This window comes from Drosophila miranda, assembly GCF_003369915.1.
Source record: "Drosophila miranda strain MSH22 chromosome Y unlocalized genomic scaffold, D.miranda_PacBio2.1 Contig_Y3_pilon, whole genome shotgun sequence".
Classification (NCBI taxonomy): Eukaryota; Metazoa; Arthropoda; class Insecta; order Diptera; family Drosophilidae; genus Drosophila; species Drosophila miranda.
The window spans coordinates 1841978-1864843 of record NW_022881625.1 but is presented as its reverse complement, the minus strand read 5'-3'; the positions used below and the strand labels follow the sequence as shown (position 1 = coordinate 1864843).

General features: G+C 46.8%; 1 protein-coding gene across 1 annotated transcript; it reads right to left on the bottom strand.

Annotated features, from left to right (window-relative positions):
* Nucleotides 1-20970: 20970 nt before the first annotated feature.
* On the bottom strand, nucleotides 20971-22613 carry LOC117194695 (Golgi pH regulator-like). Its single transcript, XM_033399202.1, has one exon. The coding sequence runs from the start codon at nucleotides 22497-22499 to the stop codon at nucleotides 21135-21137; it is 1365 nt and encodes a 454-aa protein (XP_033255093.1). The 5' UTR covers nucleotides 22500-22613; the 3' UTR covers nucleotides 20971-21134.
* Nucleotides 22614-22866: the final 253 nt, after the last annotated feature.

Here is a 22866-nt window from a genome sequence, read left to right as displayed (position 1 = left end):
TCATTTAATTTGAGTCGACGCGCCAGTTATATATTGCCAATACTGGGGCAGCCGTTCGACCATTTGGAAAACGAGCGCCCACAGTGTACTAAAATTTTTCAAAACAGTGGTGCAATTCTGTTGAGGTAATTATCCACCCAGCTACAGCGACCCGTTGAAAAATGTTCTGTTTTTTCCGCGTAGGATTAGCACCACTAGTATCTACGTATTGAAACGCTGGTCTAGAAGTTACGGATTGGTTATTCCCGGAGACCTCTATTGGCCTCGTGCCCGTACCACCGGTTAAACCCCCACCGTTTGACATTCGGATGAGGCGGTAGCCGAGGGCATGGACTTGCTCCTCCAGTAAACCCGATCGGTGGGCTCTGCAAGCGTCGCCGGGACCCGTTCGACCCATGGGGATGATCTGACTGACTCTTCAAATACACCAGTCGCCCCACGAGCCATCAAGTGTGCGGGTGTACCTAACCTCACGCCGCAGATGGATCGCGGTCATTGACCCTTGGCATCGGAAGCAGCAGAATTTTCCGGCGCCCGGTACAATCGTGTGCCACCTTCAGACCTCGAGTAGGAACTCGGTCTCCAGCCGGGAAGCATCGACCCCGCCTCGGATTTAGTTATATTTTCTATCTTTCTTTCGACATTAGACCCGATATGCGAAACCCTGTTTTTTTTATCCGCTTTCTGTTTAACTACGTTCTTTTGATACGAAAAAAATTTGCAACAGCCAATTAAATCCGGTATAAACAAAACGGGAATTCCTATCCATGGGCTAAATCGAACTTGAACAAATGAGTAGTGTATTAATACCGATTATTTTTACAGTTTTTTGATTTTGGTTGCCACGCATTCATCTCATCATCTATGCAGATACTCATCACAATCACACACATCATCATACTCCTCCACCCATCAAATCATCTCATCCAACACACAACGAAAGATCTTTCTGCGTGGGAGTCGAAGCTATTAATCGTATCGTAAGTGATTATCCTGAACCAAGTAAGCCATCTGAAAAGAATGAATGTGCGGTGACTATTCGTTGGTCTTCAAACATGATCACGGTTTTATACACATATTACTCATGCCTTTAAGCGATTTTCCATATACCCTATTTTTGTCTGGTTTTGGCACTGACCAAGTTTACGTAATGAAGTTTGAAGTTTTCTTGTTCCTATGATGAACACATAACCTAGCTCGTGCATTTATATATACCTAGTACTAATCATTTTTATAGATTTAAGATCATTATACCCTACCTCGCCCCTATGATATTCTTTCCCCAGTATATGCTGTATAGTAATACCCTATAAATGTAAGACAATATCGAATAGCAGGATTATATTAGAGACTAAATTCTATTAGCGTTAGGTTTCATAGGAATTTAAATGAAGAACTATGGATTGCTTAAATAAAGTTAGTTTGGAAATGAACCAAGGCTAAATATCTTATATCGGAACCATGCAACCTCGTCTGACGGAGATGTGACCCACCGCAGTCTTTGTTGGAGGGATCCTGATTGTTAATAGGTGGCCCTGAAGGATCATGGTAGGGTGGGCGTTCTCGCCAATGGGCGATACCGCAGCCGACAAAGATCTGACCGGTGATCTTCTTCGTTTACGTATCCATGCTGATCTGTCCCTTTGACCCCCGGTATCCCGTTTCCTAGTATCCATTCCCTACTCGTACGCGATTTAATTTTTTATATAAATTCTTATCTCGACCATTTGCCAGAGCTCTAAATGGGTAGTAAAATATCCTCCATGCCCACACCCCGCCGACCAGAGACAAAAGCCGAAGCCAGCGCGTACTTCCTACTCCCGTTTAGCTAATATTAGCTCCTAGAACCTGTACGTTGTATGCTACAATTGGCTGCTGCTGCTTCTGCTGATGTTGTTGTCCTCTTCGTCGCCCAGGAGAGGAGACATTGAGTGGCGTCCATGCTGCCTGCTGCTGCTGCTGTCCGCGCCAGGGATTGGCTGGCGTTTGAGCTGGCTGTGTGGGTTCCTGTGCCGCAACTACTAGTTGCATTTGCAGGTGAGTGAGGTAGAGCTAGTGGAGCATTGGCATTGGCAGTGGCAGGGGCAGGGGCGGGGGCAGGGGCATTTTGTGTAATTGTCCGCTGATGTTGTTGCTGGTTTGATTGTTGGTGATGGGGATGGTTTTGAATTTGGGGGATATGGGATTTGCTAGCCTGTTGGTTGGTACTTTCCCGGAGTCGTCGTTTGGCCGATGCATGATTGGCATCCAAATTGTCGTCGTCATCGTCGTCATCAAACTCAACAACCATAACATCACTGTCATCATCATCGTCATCATCATCCACCTCGGCGCGGACGCGCTTCAGTGGCGAACGGGCCGCTGCAGCAGAGGTGGATGGGATATCATCGGTATTGGCTGTGTTTGTTGCCGTTGGCTGATGTTGTTGTTGCTGTTGATGTGTTTGCTGCTGCTGCTGATGTTCCTCTGGCGGTGGTGGTGGGGGGGTCCGCCTGTTAACATTGCTGTTAACAGGCATCGTCGTCTGGCTGCCGACGTAATTGTAGTTGTCGTTTTTGTGTTTGATGTCGCTGTTTGTCTGCTGATGTATGTCATCATTGTATTTGTGGTTGTGGTTGTGGTATTGGCTGTGTGCATTGCATTTGGAACCGCTGCTGTGGCCGATCGAGCGGGGTTTGTGCCATGGCTGTGGTTCGAGTTCGAACTCGCTCCCGAACGGGCACTCGAACACGAATCTTTTGTTGGCTGCTGTTCGTGCAGAGGCTGCTCGAGTGCCCTCTCGTACTGTCGCTGGTACGAGGTCGTTACCCGCTCTCTCTTTGCGCCTTCTCTCGCTCCTTGCTGTTTCCGGCTCTCTCCACACGATGCATCGGCATACGGTGCATCGATACGTGTCTGTGTGTGTTGGAGTGTGGGAAGCGGAATTATTGGCGCGCTTGTTACCGCTTGGCTTGGCTTGGCTTGACATTGCGGTGCTTTGGCTGACGCCGCTGCCGCTGCCGCTGCCGCCAATGCCTCAAGCCGGCGACTACCGCTGCTGCTGCTGATGGTCTGCTGCTGCTGCTGCTGCTGCTGGCGTTCCTGGGTATGGACCGCCTCCACCCAGTCGCCGATCTGGAACTGCTCCTGGCTGGTGAGATTGGGAATGGCCGCCCAGCTGTTGGGGCAGGGCAGGTCGGGGTCGGGGATGGGGCTTGTGGCCGGAGTGGCCGTGATGGTGGTGTCGGCATGGTATGTGATCCTCACATACCCGGTAATGGTGGCTGGAGCCGGTCCAGGAATTGGAGGAAGTGCCTCCAACCAGGTGGCGGAGTCGGTGGATTGGCGTCTCAGTATCGCTGCGTTTGCCACGGTGCCGGTCGCTGCGCTGTCGGCGCTGGCTTCGCCGTCGGCGGCGCTGTCGGAGCTGGCAGTGGAAATGGCTGATTTGGGGCGATCCCTGGCTGTGACGCCGTGTGGTCCTCGTCGTCGTCGTCCTCTTCTGGCAGTGGATCCGCGTGGCATAGCTGCGCTGGATTGGCTTTGGTTGGATTTGGTAATAAATTTTTCGACCGACGCGAGTGGAGTTTTTGTCAAGCCCAATTCTTCACACAGTTTTTTTATTTTTATTTTTTTTTTCAATATATACCCGCTTTGGGTTGAGGGCTCTCAGTGCTCCACAGGGGAGGGGCTGAGAGGCTGGGGTGTGAGCCGCCAGCAACCAAGCGCGTTGCTTTATTAATATTTGTGGGCAGTATATGTCTTAATTTAATTTATGTACATTTTTGTGTTTGTTTTACAATTAAACTTTAAACGACACTTCAAACACACTAGTACATTTGATGGCACAATAAACTTTACAAACATATAATACTGCAGCAACGAAACACTTGTAACCTCGAAATAGGCCCGCAGCCAGCAGGTTGGGGGGGGAAGGGAAAATGGAAAAAGAGAGACACAAAATATTCGGCACTTTGACGGAGGGACTAAACTAAACCTGGAACACGTCTCGACTCCACAACGTTCACGACACGACTTTTCATTTGGACAGAGACCCAGACTCGAGACCACTCCACGATCGGGGCAAAAGGCTCCAAAAAAACGAATTGTCAAGAGGGGGAGGGGGGGGACTCGTCAAAGCCGCTCTGGCGCGAAATGAATAATAGTGGTTGGCAAGTGTGTGTGTGTGTGTGGTGTGAGTCAAGAAAGTAAAGTGGGGCCACGCTCGAAAGTATGCTGTCTCTTCCCTATGTAATTCTCCCTAACTTAAAAATTTGATTTGCAATCCCCTGTGAGTTCGTCAACTTGATGTTTTGTTGGCTGTTATGCGGTATGTGGTCTTCAGTCCCCTCCACTACCCTTGCCGCCTGCTGAGGGCAGACGACTAGGAATGTAGCATGTACATGTGGGCGGGCAGTTTATAGGGGGCGTAGTTGATTTATGCGAAGACTAGCATTTTGGCGGCAACTGATGCTGATTTGAAAGTCGATTTGAAACCGATAATCAATTGTCAGCACCGTTGCCGCCGAAGATTTTTATCACAGATTGTAATAATTTTGTAGTGGGGTGTCGGAGAACCGCACTAATTACGAAAATAACAATGGGGGGGGGGGGGGGGAAGAAGGGGTTAAAGAAATGAGATCGAAAATTCAGAAAGTGCACTGTTGCAACACGTAGTCAATTGAGGAATAGATAAAGAGAAAAGGTAAACAATGCAGGTGCTTTGCGTGGAAAATAAGAGGAAATATACTAAATAAAAAGAGACAAGCACTTGCAGAAATAACAATACAGATAAGTAGTAGACTCGAGTGAAGACGACGGAAAAACAGGTAATAAAAGAGATACTACACTGGAACAAAGACGAGACAAAACAGGTAAAATTGATTTACGTTTACAATATTCCAATAAACATAACAATTTAAAATAATGTCTATATCTTTTTCTATAATTACAGGGAAGACAAGAAACAGCGGAGCATCGGCCGGCATAGCAAAACACAATGCTTGTAAAGACATTGCGTTGCATACCGGCCATCCCCGTCGTCCCCCCTGGTCGTCGAAATTGGCGTCGTCCGAAGTCGTCAGAAGAAGGTGCAATTAGCACCTCGTCGTCGTTGTGGCTGTGGCTGCCCTCTTGGAGAGCCAGTGGCACTGGTCCGGCCACCAGCTGGGAGCCAGGAGTAGACGGCACACATATTACTGTGGCGACACGGGTCCGGCCGCCAAAGTGAAATGGATGTGAGTGTGGGTGTGCGTCGGCAATTGTGGCCCTAATGTAGAGCGAGTGGCACTGGTCCGGCCACCAACTAAGGACGATGGCGGACACGACACACATAACTCTAACGACACGGGTCCGGCCGCCAAAGTGAAATGGATGTGAGTGTGTGTGTGCGTCGGCAATTGTGGCCCTAATGTAGAGCGAGTGGCACTGGTCCGGCCACCAGCTGTGGGCAATGGCGGACAACGACACGCATAACTCGAACGGCACAGGTCCGGCCGCCCAAGTGTAATGGATGTGAGTGTGTGTATTTCCATTCCAGGTACACATGGCACTCTGAATGCTTTGATGGCGGCAGCGTCCGTTGTTCATTTTTGTTGTGGCATGCGAGTGATATGCATTTGTCATTTAATCCAATGCAGTGGCAGAGATGTGTCCAATTAGTACACAGCGTTCCAGGATATCTGGTTGTCAAGATGGTACCTCATGTTGCGGGCGTAGGCCTTAATGTCATCCATGGGGTCGTCATCTGTCCACATCTCATCGTCATCATTTTCTTCATCCATTTCAGGATCCGTCTCTGGAATGGCGGCTGGCGTTGGCCTTAACGTTTTTTGTGGTGGCTCTGATCGTGGTGGTTTCTTTGACCGCCTGGCTGCTGGAGCTGGGGCAACCACTGTTGCTGCTGCCATTGTTGGTGGATTTTCCGATGTTTCTGGAACTGCTGGAGTTGCCGTCACTGACTGGGATTGGATGAGCGAGGTGAGTAGTGACCTCATCACTTCCAGCCTCTTTTCCAATCGCGTCATCCTCTGCGTATTCTCCAACAGTGCCTGGCTGCAGGATCCCACGAAAGATTGGCGTTTCGGCTGCATCTTCTGCCGGGAGCGGTTGTTGGCAAACTGCTGCTGCTGCTGCTGTCGCTGTTGTTGTTCGCGCTGCGGCTGCTGTTGCAGCTGCTGTACCTGCTGCTGTTGTGGTGCCTGGGAACGGCTCAATGGCTGCTCTGGACGTCGTCGCCCAGTGCGTGGGCCAGAGGCAGCAGGCGTCTGTTTTTTTAACTGTATTGGCTGCTGCTGCTTCTGCTGATGTTGTTGTTGTTGTCCTCTTCGTCGCCCAGGAGAGGAGACATTGAGTGGCGTCCATGCTGCCTGCTGCTGCTGCTGTCCGCGGCAGGGATTGGCTGGCGTTTGAGCTGGCTGTTGCTGCTGCTGCTGTCGGCGCCCTGGATGTGCTGGTGTTGTTTTTGCTGGTGGCTGCTGCTCTGGCAATGGCTGCAGAAGCGAGCTGCGCTTGCGACGCAACTCCTGCATGGCCACTCGGTGCGACAGAAGGCGGCCCCTTGCTGCCTTGAATGCCGGACATCCCTTGTAGGCGCTGATGTGGGCGCCCTGGCAATTGGCGCATTTAGGGGCGTCTGCCCTTGGCTTGGCACATGCCGTGGACGCGTGGGCACCCGCACACTTCATACAGACGAATGAACGCCTGCAGTAGGTGCGGGTGTGCCCAAAAGCCTGACATCTGTGGCACTGGGCTGGGTCCACCGGCTTGGCCTGCCTCTCAACGATCACTAACTGGTTGCCCAGCTGGGTTAATTGGAGGACATCGTGGTGGCTTTCATCCGGCTTGGGGGCTATCTCCAACTCGAACTGGTCGAGTGGCTGTCCATCGGATCTCGCTTTAATGGCTCTAATAAATTTAACTGAATAGCCCAGTTCGGCCATCTGATTTGTTATTAGTTGGGTGCTTGTGGAGTGATGGAGATCTCGCACGACGATCCGTAGGCCACGGTCACTCTTGTGCTGGTGTGTGTAGTGGCCAGTCATCGCCTCGTTGCCGCCGCCATCGCCCAGGATTGCCATGATGGCATCTCTGGTAGCCATGTCGCGGGCCTGGATACGGACACCATTGCGGCTGATGAGCTTGGTGTGATAGCTACTGTTGCCCACCCTCGGGTCATTCTGCAGCTTGTCCAGAATGGGCATAATGTCGGGGACAGCTGGCAGAAAGATGGGGGGGGGGGGGGGGGGGGGAATAATTGTCGTTGGTTGGTGCTGTCGCTGCAGCATCCGAATTTGTCTGGCATTGGGCATACTCAGGGAGTGTAACGAGTAACGATGAAGCTGGTGGTCGGCTAACTGAGAAGGAGTACGCGCTCGCTTCCACGGCTGATCTCTGGTCGGAAATGGGGATGGGTTCTTTGGGGTAACCCTCCAGTTAGGTTGCTTCGCTCCTGCTGGTATTATTTTATTAAAATTCGCGTACTCTTTTTGGTAATGGGAGGGGGACAGACAAGGAAAGGATCGTTAGGGGTACGGAAAGTATAGTGGGGCAAAGATAGTGCAGAGAAGGAGTAGGGATCTACCACCGCGGCGGACATCTCTGTTTTGCTGGCACGGAGTCGTGCCACGCCCACCCTACCATGATCCTGAAAGAGCCAATAATAATATCAGGATCCCTGGAGTGTCCGGTATTGGTCATCCTAACGTCTAGCACATATTCATCTTAACAATCTTTTTATTAGAAACTATATTCAGATACTATATTCATGTTACAAGAAAAAAGAAACACTAACCGAGAACTCCAAGACAAGGCTAAATGGACAAAAGGAGGAACGAAAAGCGTCACAAGAGATATAGCTATTATTACTAGGGAATATTTAGATTAATAAATACGATAAGTGTAAATAGTTATAAGTGCATATACGATATTTTATAGTGCGATATAAACTAATGATTTTTCCTTAGATAGAAAGATAATACTATAGCGCAATATAGGTACACATTTCCCAGCACATCGGCTTCAGGGAGTAGTTGGACATACTATTCGTTCTACCAAGCGTATTGTAAAGGCAGAAGGCCAATCAGCTGTGACTACTTTAAAAGTGTGAGGTCAACGACCGACAAACAGCTCTAGCAAAAAAGAACGAAGCTTTTGCCACGCTCGCGGAATTTTGGGAGGCAATAAAATGTAATGTTGTTGGTATATTATAAAGCTCACTCAGTTTTTGTTTGTGTTCCCGCGGCGAAAGATCTTTCGTAGCTGGGCGTGTGGCTGTGTGTGGGTGCATTAAACTTTTACCTGCAAACCAAAAACAAAATCGTACAGCGCGTGCTGCATGGCATAAGCTCGCGGAGGGGACCCGGCCGAGCGGACGCTTTTAAGCTCAAACTTTTAAGCTTTTATCAAATGCATTTTCAAACTTTCCATGTGTTGGTGGGTTTTTTTTCTGGTTTTTTTTTCTGTTACGAGGTTCAAGGGAATGCGTGTCATGGTGGGATCTTACTGGCCTAAGTGGCTTTCAGTGGGCTGTGTATACATATGTATGTGAGCACATCTCTTACAGTTTTCATTCAGCCTACATAATGACACTAACGTGCACATAAGACAAACGCTGGCCTCCACTGCACTTTAAATAAACGTTTGGAACAGCTAGGCCGAATCACGAGAAGAACAAGAGAGGCGATACCACTAGGGGTCGCCGGGAGGTTATGTACACACGTGGTGCACTATTTTTTCCCGCCCGGTAGGAACATTTAAGCGGCTTCGGTCCTACGCTGACTGCAAGCACCGGTTTCCGTTTCTTGCCACGGTTTTGAATGCGAAACGATTACGCCATTTCGCCGCACTAAGCCCGTTCAGACGGCTGTCTTCGTCTCGCGCAGCCAAAGTTCACTGCCCGCGACTTGGTGGATCAGCTGGTTCGTAGTGCGGGGGCTTAAAGCTCGGGCTCCAGCTTTTGGATAATTCCCAAACTAAGTGCCGATTCTAATGTGGAATTTGAAAATACTGATCAGGCTACTTTTTCTAACAGTTACTCCATGCACATATTTACCCGGTTGGAACTGGCACTGCGAAAATAGGGGGATGGGGTTGAGGTGCTAATTCCTTCTTTCTAAAGGTGTTTTTTTTTTTTTGTGTTGGGGCTGCTCACCTCCAAGCGGAAACTACAGAAAAAGTCGGAAAATCTAACTTCGAGGCTCCTAGCACTGTCGAAGGCCGGTACTCACGTTTTCGATTAGAGCCCAATCTGCTTTCTTGGGTTCTTTTTTCCCGATCGAGTGCACTTTGGTTTCACACCACGGTTATTTACGGCGGTTTAATTTTATTTTTATTATTTTTTTTTTCACCGCGCAACTGAATGCTTGTACGGCCACGAGGAGAAAGAAAGATTTGGGCGGATCTACTGACCAACAAAAATTTTATTCTCCGGATCTGCCTTTGCACGATCCTTCGCCATTCACCTTGAATGGTTATGGACATGGTGGGGAGATTTTTGTTCGTTTTTAAGCATATTCTTAATGTCAACCCTAGATGGCGCTAGCCCCCACACGACCAGGAACATTTAACATGTAACACCACAACAAGAAATTAAGCCAACCTAACTATACACTAACTATGGGGACTAAACTTAATAGTTAATAAGTATCTCGGTGAGGTGTGATATATACTTGTATAAATAATATAATATATATAAATATATTTATATATATAATATACATAAATATATAAATAATAAATAAATATATAAATAAATATATCTTTCAGGCGAAGAACACAAATATGCTTTCCTATCCAGTCCAAGTTCAACAGGAACTGGAATTCCTGTGTGTAAAACTGATTCTTCCCGCTTTCGCTATATTCATTACATGCTCGTATATCCCACCTTCTTCGGATATTTCAATTTATGAGCAGCACTTGTCCGCTTTAACCGCTGTTTCTTCCTCGCTATCTGATAAAGATCGTATGATAGTTCTTGGTGACTTCAACTTGCCAGGAACTGTTTGGTCTTCGGTAAACGAGTCTAGTATCCTAGTGCCCATGTCACGACATGACTTTGTTGACGGCTTGCTTGACCTATCCCTGTCTCAAGTCAACCATGTGAAAAATTCCTTGGGTCATAGTGTTGTTAAGCCGAGCCCTTCCGCTCACTATACCTGAAGACGCCTACCACCCTACTTTCGAGGTGTCGCTAGATATAGGACCAACTGTATTGGATCGGTCGAGTAGGCTGCCCGAACGTGTCCGCTGCTTTCGTAAAGCCGAGTTTGCGAAGCTTAATAACCTCATTAGGGATTTTGATTGGTCCGCTTTGTACTTGTGCACTGATATCATAAAAGGCACAAACATTTTTTACAATGCTCTTGGCACATTTTTCGATTCTTGTGTCCCGCTTTTTTGTCCGACTAGATCTGGAAAACCCCCTTGGTTTACCAAAGAGTTATCCAGTCTAAAAAACTTAAAATCAAGACTTTATAAAAAATTTCAAGAAGTGGGTTCTCCTACTTCTCACACTCGCTATGTACTAGCTCGGTCAAACTTTTCAGTTCTTAATGCTCAGTGCTATAAGAACTACCTATCTCGATGCAGGATACGTTTTTCTCAGGACCCTAAACAGTTTTACAGCTTCGTAAACAGTAAGCGTAGAACGTCCGCACACCCATCCTCGCTATCATTTTGTAATACGTCGGCAAATAATGATCAGGCAATTGCCGATCTTTTTGCCCAATTCTTCCAAACCACCTATTCTGAGGAAAGCTACTCTGGTCATCCGTACCCATACGGTTTACCGAGGTCGAACGGCATTTTCAGTCCCTTGTTAAATGAATGTTCCCTACTTCATGATCTTCGACTAGTTAAGCCGGTGTTTTCACCGGGTCCAGACGGGGTTCCAGGTTGTGTACTCAGGTACTGCGCCGAGGCTCTGTGTGGACCTTTGCTTAAACTATTCACCCTATCCATTGATTCTTCTTGCTTCCCCCGATCTGGAAGGAATCGTTTATAATTCCTCTCCATAAAAAAGGTAGCAAGTCTGATGCAAAAAATTATAGAGGTATAGCAAAGTTATCCGCTATTCCTAAAATGTTTGAGAGGGTTTTAACTCCGCACTTGCAACATCTCTGCAAGTCACTTATATCTCCAACTCAGCATGGATTTATAAGGCGGCGGTCAACCACCACGAACTTGTTAGAGTTTACCTCTTTCATTATTAAAGGCTTTCAATGTAACTTACAGACGGATGTTATTTACACCGACTTTAGTAAAGCATTCGACTCTGTAAACCATTCCCTTTTAGCGCATAAACTTGACCTTTTAGGGTTTCCGCCCAACCTCCTGAGATGGATTTCTAGCTATCTTTGTTCTAGGTCTCAAAGAGTCCTCTTCAAAAACTCCCTCTCTTTACCAGTAAAGGTTTCTTCGGGAGTACCACAAGGCAGCCATCTAGGCCCCTTACTCTTCACACTCTTTATTAATGACTTACCTTCAGTATTAACATACTCTCGAGTACTTATGTATGCGGATGATGTTAAACTCTGTGTCCAGTACAAGGACATTTCATTTCATTCTCGCTTGCAATCCGATCTCAATAACTTTCAGCCATGGTGTTGTGCAAACTTGTTACACCTTAATGCCTCGAAATGCAAAGTTATGACATTTCATCGTTCTAGCCCTTTGTTGGCTCCCTACACCCTATTTGGTGGTTCTCTTGAGAGAATTACCCTGGTGGATGATCTGGGTGTTATGTTAGACCCCAAGTTAAAGTTTTCCGAACACATTTCTACCATGGTAAATAAGGCCATGGGCGTGCTTGGGTTTATAAAGAGGTGGTCAAAGGAATTTGACGACCCCTATATAACAAAGACTCTCTATACCTCGCTTGTTCGTCCGATCTTAGAATACGGCTCCTGTGTATGGTGCCCTCAGTACAAAGTACACCAGGACCGTATAGAATCAGTACAGAAAAACTTTTTACTCTTTGCTCTGCGGGGCCTTAACTGGGATGCGGGTGTAAGACTCCCATCTTACTCTAGTAGACTACTATTAGTAAACCTCCCATCCTTAGTTAACCGTAGAAAAATGCTTGGTGTGATATTTATGCACAACTTGATCAGGGGTGACATAGACAGCCCTGATCTGTTGAGCTGCATAAACTTCACGATTCCTATTAGACTGACTAGAAATTTTATACCGTTGTTCCTTCCACTTTGTAGATCGAATTATTCCTTGCATGAACCGTTTAGGGTCTTATGCTCGGATTATAATTCCCTCTACCATATTATATCCACCACTAATTCTCTTCCTCTTATTAAATTATTAATCCTTACACACCTTTCTATTAATTAGTAACTGTAGTGGTATTTGTACTTTGATTGCATGCTTAGTTTCTTAGTAAGTTTAGTACTAATTTTCCTCGAATGTTAGTCTAATAGCTATCTTTCTTGCATGTTCGCGTTGGGTTCGGCTACGCACCGCGCGTCATGCGGCAGCGCCCCTCGGTCGGTTGGGCGGGAGGAGGGCTGCGTTTTGCCTGGGATCCGCGCGTAACAGCCTTCTGCTGGTGTCACACGGGCCACTTGACGGTGCAGTAACTGCATCGCCTCTTGAAAGATGCAGTCATTGCATGTCAACGTCCACAATATCCGCCCGACAAGCGACCACTACAAATCCCCCCGGCCAAGATCACACTTTGGTGTTAATCACATCAAAGGGTGATAGACGCTTGGAGGAAAACCGTTAACCGGTATTAGGATGGTCACTGCTTTATGTCTTTAGCGTGGTATTTTCCGATAAGTCTACCTTGGGGATCTTCCAACTCGTAATAACTGTGACCAAGCCTACGTTTTATTCTAGCTTTTACAAAAGTAGGAGCCAGTTTTGCGCTGAAACCTTTAACGAAATTGCTCTGCTGAAAGTTGCGTCTGTAGACCTCCTGGCCAACTTTGAAAGCCACTTCACGACTTCGAAGGTACTGCTGTTCGTTTCGTTGGTGTTGTTTTTGTATTGTTCGTTGGGCTGTTTTTCGAATCACATCAAACGAATCTTCCCGACCAAAACTCACGGTACGATCTTCTAAAACCTGCAAATTTCGTAAGAGCTGATAGGTGTCTCCATTGGTGATCATGTGCTGTCCAAATGCAACCCGATAGGGGCTGTCGTTTAGGGCTGAATGCAGACTAGATCGTAAGGCACAACTAATAGAACTAAGCTGCTCATCCCAATTAGTTTGATCTGGCTTGATGTAAGCTTTAATGGCGGCAATAACGGATCTGTTAACGCGTTCCGATGCGTTGGCTTGAGGTGCGTACACAGCCGTATAAAAATGCTGCACATTGTACTTTTTCAACAGCGAATTGAAGTGATGGGACTTAAATTGTACTCCATTGTCGGACACAACCACTTCGGGTACCCCGAAGCAATGGAATAGGTCCTCTTCCATGAATCGAGTTATCGCCTCCGCTGTAAATTTCTTTACGGGTTTTAAAAACGGATATTTTGAAAGATGGTCCAAAACAACGAAGATACCGATATTTCCGGATTTGCTTCGTGGATACGGACCCAGGAAATCCACAAACAACTTCTGAAACACTCGTTGAGTTTCCTTCACTGGAGCTAATGGGGGTCGTAACGAACGATTCGGGTACTTGGTGCACTTGCAGACCGAACAGCTGTTTAAGAACGCTCTCACATCGGTTACTAAACTTGGCCAATAATAATAACGTCGAACTCTCTCCAACGTTTTATTAATGCCGCTATGAGCTGCTAGCGACTGTTCGTGACTCTGTTTTAGTACATCGGACACCTCCTCCGTTGGAACCCACAGCTTCCAACACAGGTCGTCAGCGATCTGATCAGCAGCCGCGTGTTCTGCTCGCCGATATATGAGATTATCGATCACCTTAATGTCTGGCATCTGTGTCTGGTTGCCTTTAATTTTTCGAATCAGTTCCAAATATTCTGCCGACTTGAAGCAATCAGACTGCAGGTCTACCAATCCATCGCAGCTGAATGCCGATAGATCTTCGGTGTGCACCCGCGACAGAGCATCTGGGACAACATTTTGGCTACCTTTGCGGTGGAAAATTTTGAAGTTGAACCCCTGCAATTTGAGAGCCCATCTTGCCAATCTAGAACTTAGGTCCGATTGTGACATTAGCCACTTCAATGATGCATGGTCGGTATGGATGGAAAACTCGTGTCCTTCCACATAAGCTCGAAACTTCTTCACACACATTATGGCTGCCAAACACTCTTTCTCCGTGACTGAATAGTTTCGCTGACACTGATTCAGCTTGCGAGACATGAATGCGATTGGGATGTCATTACCATCGCTATCCGTTTACATTAACACGCCGCCAACTCCGGTGTGGCTGGCATCGCAATGAATGGCAAATGGAATGGTAAAGTCGGGGCTATGTAGGACTGGTGCCTCGCACATTTGGTCTTTTAAACTTTCAAACGCCCTTTGCGCTTCGTTGGTCCATACAAACGATCGACGTTGCTTTAGTGTATCTGATATTGGGGCAGCAATTCCGGCATAGTTTTTAATATATTTATGGTACCATCCAGTGGTTCCCAAAAATCGTCGCACTTGCTTCACCGATCGAGGCACTGGAAACTCCCGAATAGCAGCAACTTTTTCGGGATCCGTTTGTATCATCCCATACCCTATCACGTGGCCCAGGTATTTCACTTCCTTCAGGCAAAATTTGCTCTTCTCTACGTTTATCGTCAGTCCAGCTTGAGACAGTCGGTCGGCCAGCGCTTTCAACACGGACATGTGCTTCTCGAAGGACTCCGAAATCACCAATAAGTCGTCGAGATAAATGAAAATCTCATTTCGCAAAGATGGTGGGATAACTTTATCCATAAGTTTGGACATGGTCTGTGGGGCATTGCATAAACCAAACGGCATCACCGTGAATTGAAATAGCGGCCTCCCAGGCACAGCAAAAGCCGTCTTCTCCCGAGCCCTTGGAGTAAGCGGAATCTGCCAGTAAGCATCTTTAAGATCGATGCTTGAAATGAACTGCGCTTTTGGAAGTCTACTTAAAATGCCATCAATGAGGGGCATAGGGTAAGCATTTTTGACTGTTACTCCGCTTACTTTCCGGCTATCAAGGCAAAGGCGAACCTTACCTGGCTTACGCACAATTACTACCGGGGAAGACCACGGGCTATCTGATTCTTCAACCACCCCAAGGCCTAACATTCGGTCCAACTCTTCGTATATACATTTTTCGACTGCAGGCGACACTGCGTAGTGGCGTTGTTTTATGGGCCGAGTCTCGTAAATTTCTATGTCATGTGTAAGCCAGTTTGTCTTTCCTAATCCTTTTTCGGCAAACGAAGGGAACATCTGTACTATCGCTACTAGTTCCTTCTGCTGTAATTCCGACAAAGGTATTTGCATCGGGTTGTCAAAGTTTATAGCCGCCAAACTGTTGTTATTCGCTTTGCTCATTAAGAAGAACGGCAGTAGATTAAAGCTTCTCCAAAAGTCTATTCCTAGATATAACTCCTGCGATAACGATGGTACAAAATAAAGGCATATTCGTTTGGAATTTCCACGAAAGCAAATGAGTGTGGAGATCCTACCTAGAATAACTTGCTTTTTCCCATCTGCGGTTCGCACGGCTGACTTCATCGGCTTGACCTCAGGGTTTGTTCAAGATAACTCTTCTGCAAATTTACCCCCAAGGCAGCTGATTGAGGCGCCTGTGTCCATTAATCCACTTATCGTCTTGCCAAACAGCGTGACATTGGCGTAGGGTCGTAGGTCAGTGATATTACTAATAACAGAGGCTAATAATGCTCTGCGCGCATTTTTACTCTGCGTGCGGAACAGCTTCCTACGCTTACGGTCTCGAGTTTTGCTAGGCGCAGGGGTCGTTTCCTGATCGTCGTCCTGTACTGGTATCATAGTGGTCGTTATCATGTCAGGAGGTAGGGGGAGTGAGCTTGACGTAGCCCCGGTTACTCCGTATTCGTTGCCTTCGACACTAACTTGCGTGCACTCAATATCGGTGCACGAGCCAACTCGTTTTCTGACGAGCTACATTTTCGGCACGATGGTTTATATGTGTCCCGCTTACCACATCCATAACAGAATACTTTACGCTCTGCTTCGCACTCTTGATATCGGTGGCCTTGTTTATTGCAATTCCAGCAAGAAAGCGTCATCGCGTCGATATCAAAAGCGTCAGCTTCTTCCGAATCGCCTTCTGCCAGACCTTCTGTCTGGATGGACATTTCGTTCACCTGATTGCGAGGAAAAAATCGTCGAGTAGCCGGGATTGGCTTAGCAGTATTTTCCATGAACCTTTCACGCTTGCGGACCACTTGTCGCAACTGCACAATGTTCGGTATGGGCACATATAAAATCTCATGTTCTATCTCATTGAGCAGATTTGCTCGCAACACCTCTAACAAGGACTGCTCGGTCATCGGCTGCACGAGCTTGTCTGCAAGCGCCACTATGGCCTCATAAAAACTGTCAAACGGTTCGTTGACTTTCTGCTTCCTCTGGGTGATCGCGGTTCTGATTTCTAAATCTGTTCTGCCGTCCGAAAACTGCGATCTCAGAGCAATACAGAGATCAATCCAGCGCACTCTTGGTACGCTTTTATGATACCTCCAGTACCATTCACCCGCGCTTCCTTCGAACAGGTTGATCGCGTAGCGAGATAACAATTCAAAATTGCTATCTAATGTCTGGCTGGTCAGAGCTTCGACGCGATAGAAAAAATCATATATTGACATAGAGGAGCGCCCTGAGAATCTCAACTTCCAGTTCGCGATTATCTGGCTAATCCGATCCGCGCGCAACTGCTGTGATTGCTGCGACTCGGGTGGGGCTGACAAGTTAGTCGGTCGCTCGGACGCTGAGTTTGGCAATGCTGCGTTTTCCCTGGCGGATAACCTAAAGAGTTGCTCAAAGGATTGATTTGACCTAACGGGAGAGGACTGCCTATGGGCTGGGTGTACCCTTTCCGTTGGAACTGGAGCTGCATTCTGGAGCGACAATCTTTGATACCCCGCTTCAATCGCGTTAGCTAGCATTTGAGTGTGCTGTGCTAGTGCGGCTGTCACTGCGTCCGCAATGGTCTGTTACAAGCTACCATCCGTGGCTGGCAGACCCGTTCGAGCTGCTGAAGCTGACACCACTGCTGCCGCAGAATTTGGCGGTTGGCCTCTAGGACGATCTGGAGCGCCCATTGGACCGGACACACTAGGCCCTTCGGGTTGGCTAACACTTCGGACCCCACTCTGCATATTGGCAGCGGATAATTGGTTTTGCTGTGATTTAAGTGTTTTCGAACGGGATCTGGTCACTGCAACTGCCCCTGGTTGGTTGCCTGAGGCTTGAGCTGCTTCTAGTTCTTCTGCCAAATTAAGGGTCGATTTTCTCAGCGCAGTTCTGCACACTGGACAGACTTTCTTATTTCCTGAACGTGCACTAAAGCAGGTGTGATGGAAATAATGGTTACAGCTGGTAGCTAATAGTTGGCCTGGGTATTCGACTTCTTGCGTGCATACACAGCAAACGGTTTCGCTCTCTTTTGGCTGAATCCTATAATCCGGGCTTCGGTCTACCGGCATTGTAAAGTTATCCTATATATTAACTAGCTTTAAGCACGTTCCTATAAATCTAGTTCAGACAAATATGAACAACAAAAAAACAATAATAACGGGGAAAGCAAAAAAAAACGATCTTTGATAGAGAGATTTTGGGGGAAACCATGCAACCCTTTCCCTCCGAAAGGTTGCCAATAACTAAGCGTGGTAGAGCGAAAAAGGGGGAAATAAAGAAAAGGTATCTTCGGCAATCGTGACCCAAGTAGTAGCTCTAGGCCACTTCCTGTCTGCGGCGAACGCCTAAACATAGGGACGGACGACGTTCTTGCACGCGTGCCCATACCAGGATCACGATGGTGTTCGTCAGCCGCCCATCGAGGAAACATTACCGAAGCGGTTACGGGGAGTTTGTAATAGTCTCTGCTTGCAACGACCTATACCTTTTCCGCAGCCATTATCGGTCCGGGCCGGAAGCGTAGCACGAAGAAACGCACCAGCGCCAGGGGTACCACGCTCGGCCGGCGATAACCTGCTGTATAAATCGGCGCACGAATAGACCAATCACTAGAAAGTAGAGAGAGAAACAAAAGACGGAGGCACCCTACTAACCCCGATTCGAGTTGAGCGGCAACAAAAAAAAAATGTTAATTCTTCTAGCTGACTCCGGCGACAACTGAACCAAAGCTACCCAAGGTACCTGTCAATTTCCAAGGGATACGGGCGAAGGTATTCACTAATACGCTTCTGTGTAGCGGCAGGTCATAGATTTACTCCACTAATAACCCTGTGTCCAGCCAACTTCCACATACCAGTGAATCCATCTAGATTTCACTGCTATGGCATATACTGCTCGGCAATAAAGCTATGTTGAAGCTATTATCGATTCCAGAGCAGCTTACCATCGAACAGGGGTTATGGATCCTACTCCGATGCGGGCTAAACGTTATCGGAAACTAATAAGCATCCACCATCACAGGATCCAATTCCAGGACAAAAGGAAGGCTTTAAGGAAGGGGGGTGGGAAACAGGGAACAAAAGTCTTAAGCCAGTGCATGACTATGCACTGCTCGCAGGTGTTATGGACTTTCTCAACAATTTTTCTGCTTCGGGGTCAAGTTTGGCTGGGGTCACACACAACCATATAAGTTAATGTAACTCCGCTTTGTAACGTTTACAATTACGTCAACCCTGACCTTCAGGCCTTTCGGCCCCACGTTGGGCGCCAAATAAAATAATTATTACTGTAACGAGTAACGAAGAGAATCTTCGCACGATGAAGCTGGTGGTCGGCTAACTGAGAAGGAGTACGCGCTCGCTTCCACGGCTGATCTCTGGTCGGAAATGGGGATGGGTTCTTTGGGGTAACCCTCCAGTTAGGTTGCTTCGCTCCTGCTGGTATTATTTTATTAAAATTCGCGTACTCTTTTTGGTAATGGGAGGGGGACAGACAAGGAAAGGATCGTTAGGGGTACGGAAAGTATAGTGGGGCAAAGATAGTGCAGAGAAGGAGTAGGGATCTACCACCGCGGCGGACATCTCTGTTTTGCTGGCACGGAGTCGTGCCACGCCCACCCTACCATGATCCTGAAAGAGCCAATAATAATATCAGGATCCCTGGAGTGTCCGGTATTGGTCATCCTATTTCGCTCACGAGCGGCATGGTTCCCCCAAATGCGGTAACGTCTAGCACATATTCATCTTAACAATCTTTTTATTAGAAACTATATTCAGATACTATATTCATGTTACAAGAAAAAAGAAACACTAACCGAGAACTCCAAGACAAGGCTAAATGGACAAAAGGAGGAACGAAAAGCGTCACAAGAGATATAGCTATTAATACTAGGGAATATTTAGATTAATAAATACGATAAGTGTAAATAGTTATAAGTGCATATACGATATTTTATAGTGCGATATAAACTAATGATTTTTCCTTAGATAGAAAGATAATACTATAGCGCAATATAGGTACACATTTCCCAGCACATCGGCTTCAGGGAGTAGTTGGACATACTATTCGTTCTACCAAGCGTATTCTAAAGGCAGAAGGCCAATCAGCTGTGACTACTTTAAAAGTGTGAGGTCAACGACCGACAAACAGCTCTAGCAAAAAAGAACGAAGCTTTTGCCACGCTCGCGGAATTTTGGGAGGCAATAAAATGTAATGTTGTTGGTATATTATAAAGCTCACTCAGTTTTTGTTTGTGTTCCCGCGGCGAAAGATCTTTCGTAGCTGGGCGTGTGGCTGTGTGTGGGTGCATTAAACTTTTACCTGCAAACCAAAAACAAAATCGTACAGCGCGTGCTGCATGGCATAAGCTCGCGGAGGGGACCCGGCCGAGCGGACGCTTTTAAGCTCAAACTTTTAAGCTTTTATCAAATGCATTTTCAAACTTTCCATGTGTTGGTGGGTTTTTTTTCTGGTTTTTTTTTCTGTTACGAGGTTCAAGGGAATGCGTGTCATGGTGGGATCTTACTGGCCTAAGTGGCTTTCAGTGGGCGGTGTATACATATGTATGTGAGCACATCTCTTACAGTTTTCATTCAGCCTACATAATGACACTAACGTGCACATAAGACAAACGCTGGCCTCCACTGCACTTTAAATAAACGTTTGGAACAGCTAGGCCGAATCACGAGAAGAACAAGAGAGGCGATACCACTAGGGGTCGACGGGAGGTTATGTACACACGTGGTGCACTATTTTTTCCCGCCCGGTAGGAACATTTAAGCGGCTTCGGTCCTACGCTGACTGCAAGCACCGGTTTCCGTTTCTTGCCACGGTTTTGAATGCGAAACGATTACGCCATTTCGCCGCACTAAGCCCGTTCAGACGGCTGTCTTCGTCTCGCGCAGCCAAAGTTCACTGCCCGCGACTTGGTGGATCAGCTGGTTCGTAGTGCGGGGGCTTAAAGCTCGGGCTCCAGCTTTTGGATAATTCCCAAACTAAGTGCCGATTCTAATGTGGAATTTGAAAATACTGATCAGGCTACTTTTTCTAACAGTTACTCCATGCACATATTTACCCGGTTGGAACTGGCACTGCGAAAATAGGGGGATGGGGTTGAGGTGCTAATTCCTTCTTTCTAAAGGTGTTTTTTTTTTTTTGTGTTGGGGCTGCTCACCTCCAAGCGGAAACTACAGAAAAAGTCGGAAAATCTTACTTCGAGGCTCCTAGCACTGTCGAAGGCCGGTACTCACGTTTTCGATTAGAGCCCAATCTGCTTTCTTGGGTTCTTTTTTCCCGATCGAGTGCACTTTGGTTTCACACCACGGTTATTTACGGCGGTTTAATTTTATTTTTATTATTTTTTTTTTCTGAATGCTTGTACGGCCACGAGGAGAAAGAAAGATTTGGGCGGATCTACTGACCAACAAAAATTTTTTTCTCCGGATCTGCCTTTGATTTTTGATTTTTGTGCATTGATTGTGAAGTTACATAGTTACATAATATTCAATTAAATATATACACTGGTATATACATTGATTTAAACAACTTTCAGATTGCCGTAGTTATACTAAATTATTCTAAGACAATTCTCCTTAGCCTAATAGAGAGACTATCTGTCTCTCCTCTCTCAGTGTAAGTCGGAGTCATCCGAAGGAACTGGCTTCCGAGACAGATATAACACAACGGTGGTAGTCAGGGCGCTGACCAGGAATATGACATCGAACCAACGATGATAGAAGTTAAAGTGTAGATTGCCGAGAACCTCGGTGATGATCACCCGATACTCGGCTGGCATATTCATGCGCATCAGCAGCACCGAGGAGCAGAAATACATGCCCATGATCTGCCCGAGGATCAGCACGATGATGTTGCTCGACTTACTCGATGAAATGCGATAAAAGAACTTAGTGAGGGTTAGCAACAGGCCCCGTATGGAGGTGATCACGATGCAGCCAACCAGCCAAAACGAAATGTGCTGGTTCCAAAAGGCAAAGTCTATGTCAAAGCCGCACCAATGGATGGCTATCTCCAGGCCACGGGTTACGGGATCCTTGCGACCCACTCTGTCGAATATGATATTGATGCAACACATAAATATCTTATAGACGCAGTAGACACTGAAAAAGTGTCCAATCACATTAAAGTACTTTCCCTTCAGCGTTTCCGACCAACGCTGACGCTCTTCCATGTTTTTCAGCGAATTCAACTCCAGGAAGACGGAGCGCAGTAGCTCCTCCAAGCCGTAGACTTCTTGCTTTAGTTGGTTGATGTCTTCGCCGCTGTTTGTGCGGTGCACTGCCGACGTTATCATTTCCCATATTCTGGGCTTTGTGTTATGCTGTTTATTATGGTTATAAGCAGCCATAGCAATGCGTCGCTTCTTGCCCGTCAGCATATCCACCGTCAAAGCCAATCGACGTTCGAAACAGATGATGTCATTACGGGAAACGGGCTTGATAAAGTAGGTCATGCTGGTGTAGGGATAGTTCACGGCACCAAATCCAGACAGTATGGCCATTACAGTGACACCAATAACACTGATCCGGGAAACGCCCTGCTCAATGGTAAATATGCCGTGGGATGCACTAAGCAGTGGAAATGGTTCACCAATACGCCAGAGGCCATAGAGAAAGACAAACCAGCAGATTGTCGTCAATATTCTCACCAATTTGTCGGAAAAAAAGGAAATGCTGTGTATCACAGAGTAGCAGATATAGATCGGTATCACAGCCGTCACCATAAACAGTAGCAACGTGAGACCCAAGCGCCAATGGAAGTACCGGGAACTCGACTCTAGAACGCCGATGATCTCGAATATAATCAACTCAAACATGGTCACCGACAGGGCGAAGGTGGATGAGAAGATCAGCTGAACGGATATGTGGCGAATTTCATAGTGCTTGAAGAGTTCCTTGTTGAAAAACATCCATCCTCCGGCAAAAAACAGCATCTGCGACACAAATACAATCACACAGTCGCCCAGGAATGCCATTTTTAGCCCTCGTCTCCTTTCAGCTCAGATATAATAGTTATTTTTCAGGTGGCCCAGCCAGTGGCATTGCTTCGTTGGATTAATTTCGCTCTTAGAACAAATGCCAACAAGTACGAATATAAACAAAAGGTGCCACCGATGGGAATATATCGATAGGCGATCCTTCATGCACGATCCTTCGCCATTCACCTTGAATGGTTATGGACATGGTGGGGAGATTTTTGTTCGTTTTTAAGCATATTCTTAATGTCAACCCTAGATGGCGCTAGCCCCCACACGACCAGGAACATTTAACATGTAACACCACAACAAGAAATTAAGCCAACCTAACTATACACTAACTATGGGGACTAAACTTAATAGTTAA

Excerpts from the sequence above, each read along its gene's own strand:
- LOC117194695 (XM_033399202.1), bottom strand. The coding sequence starts at position 22,499 with ATGGCATTCCTGGGCGACTGTGTGATTGTATTTGTGTCGCAGATGCTG.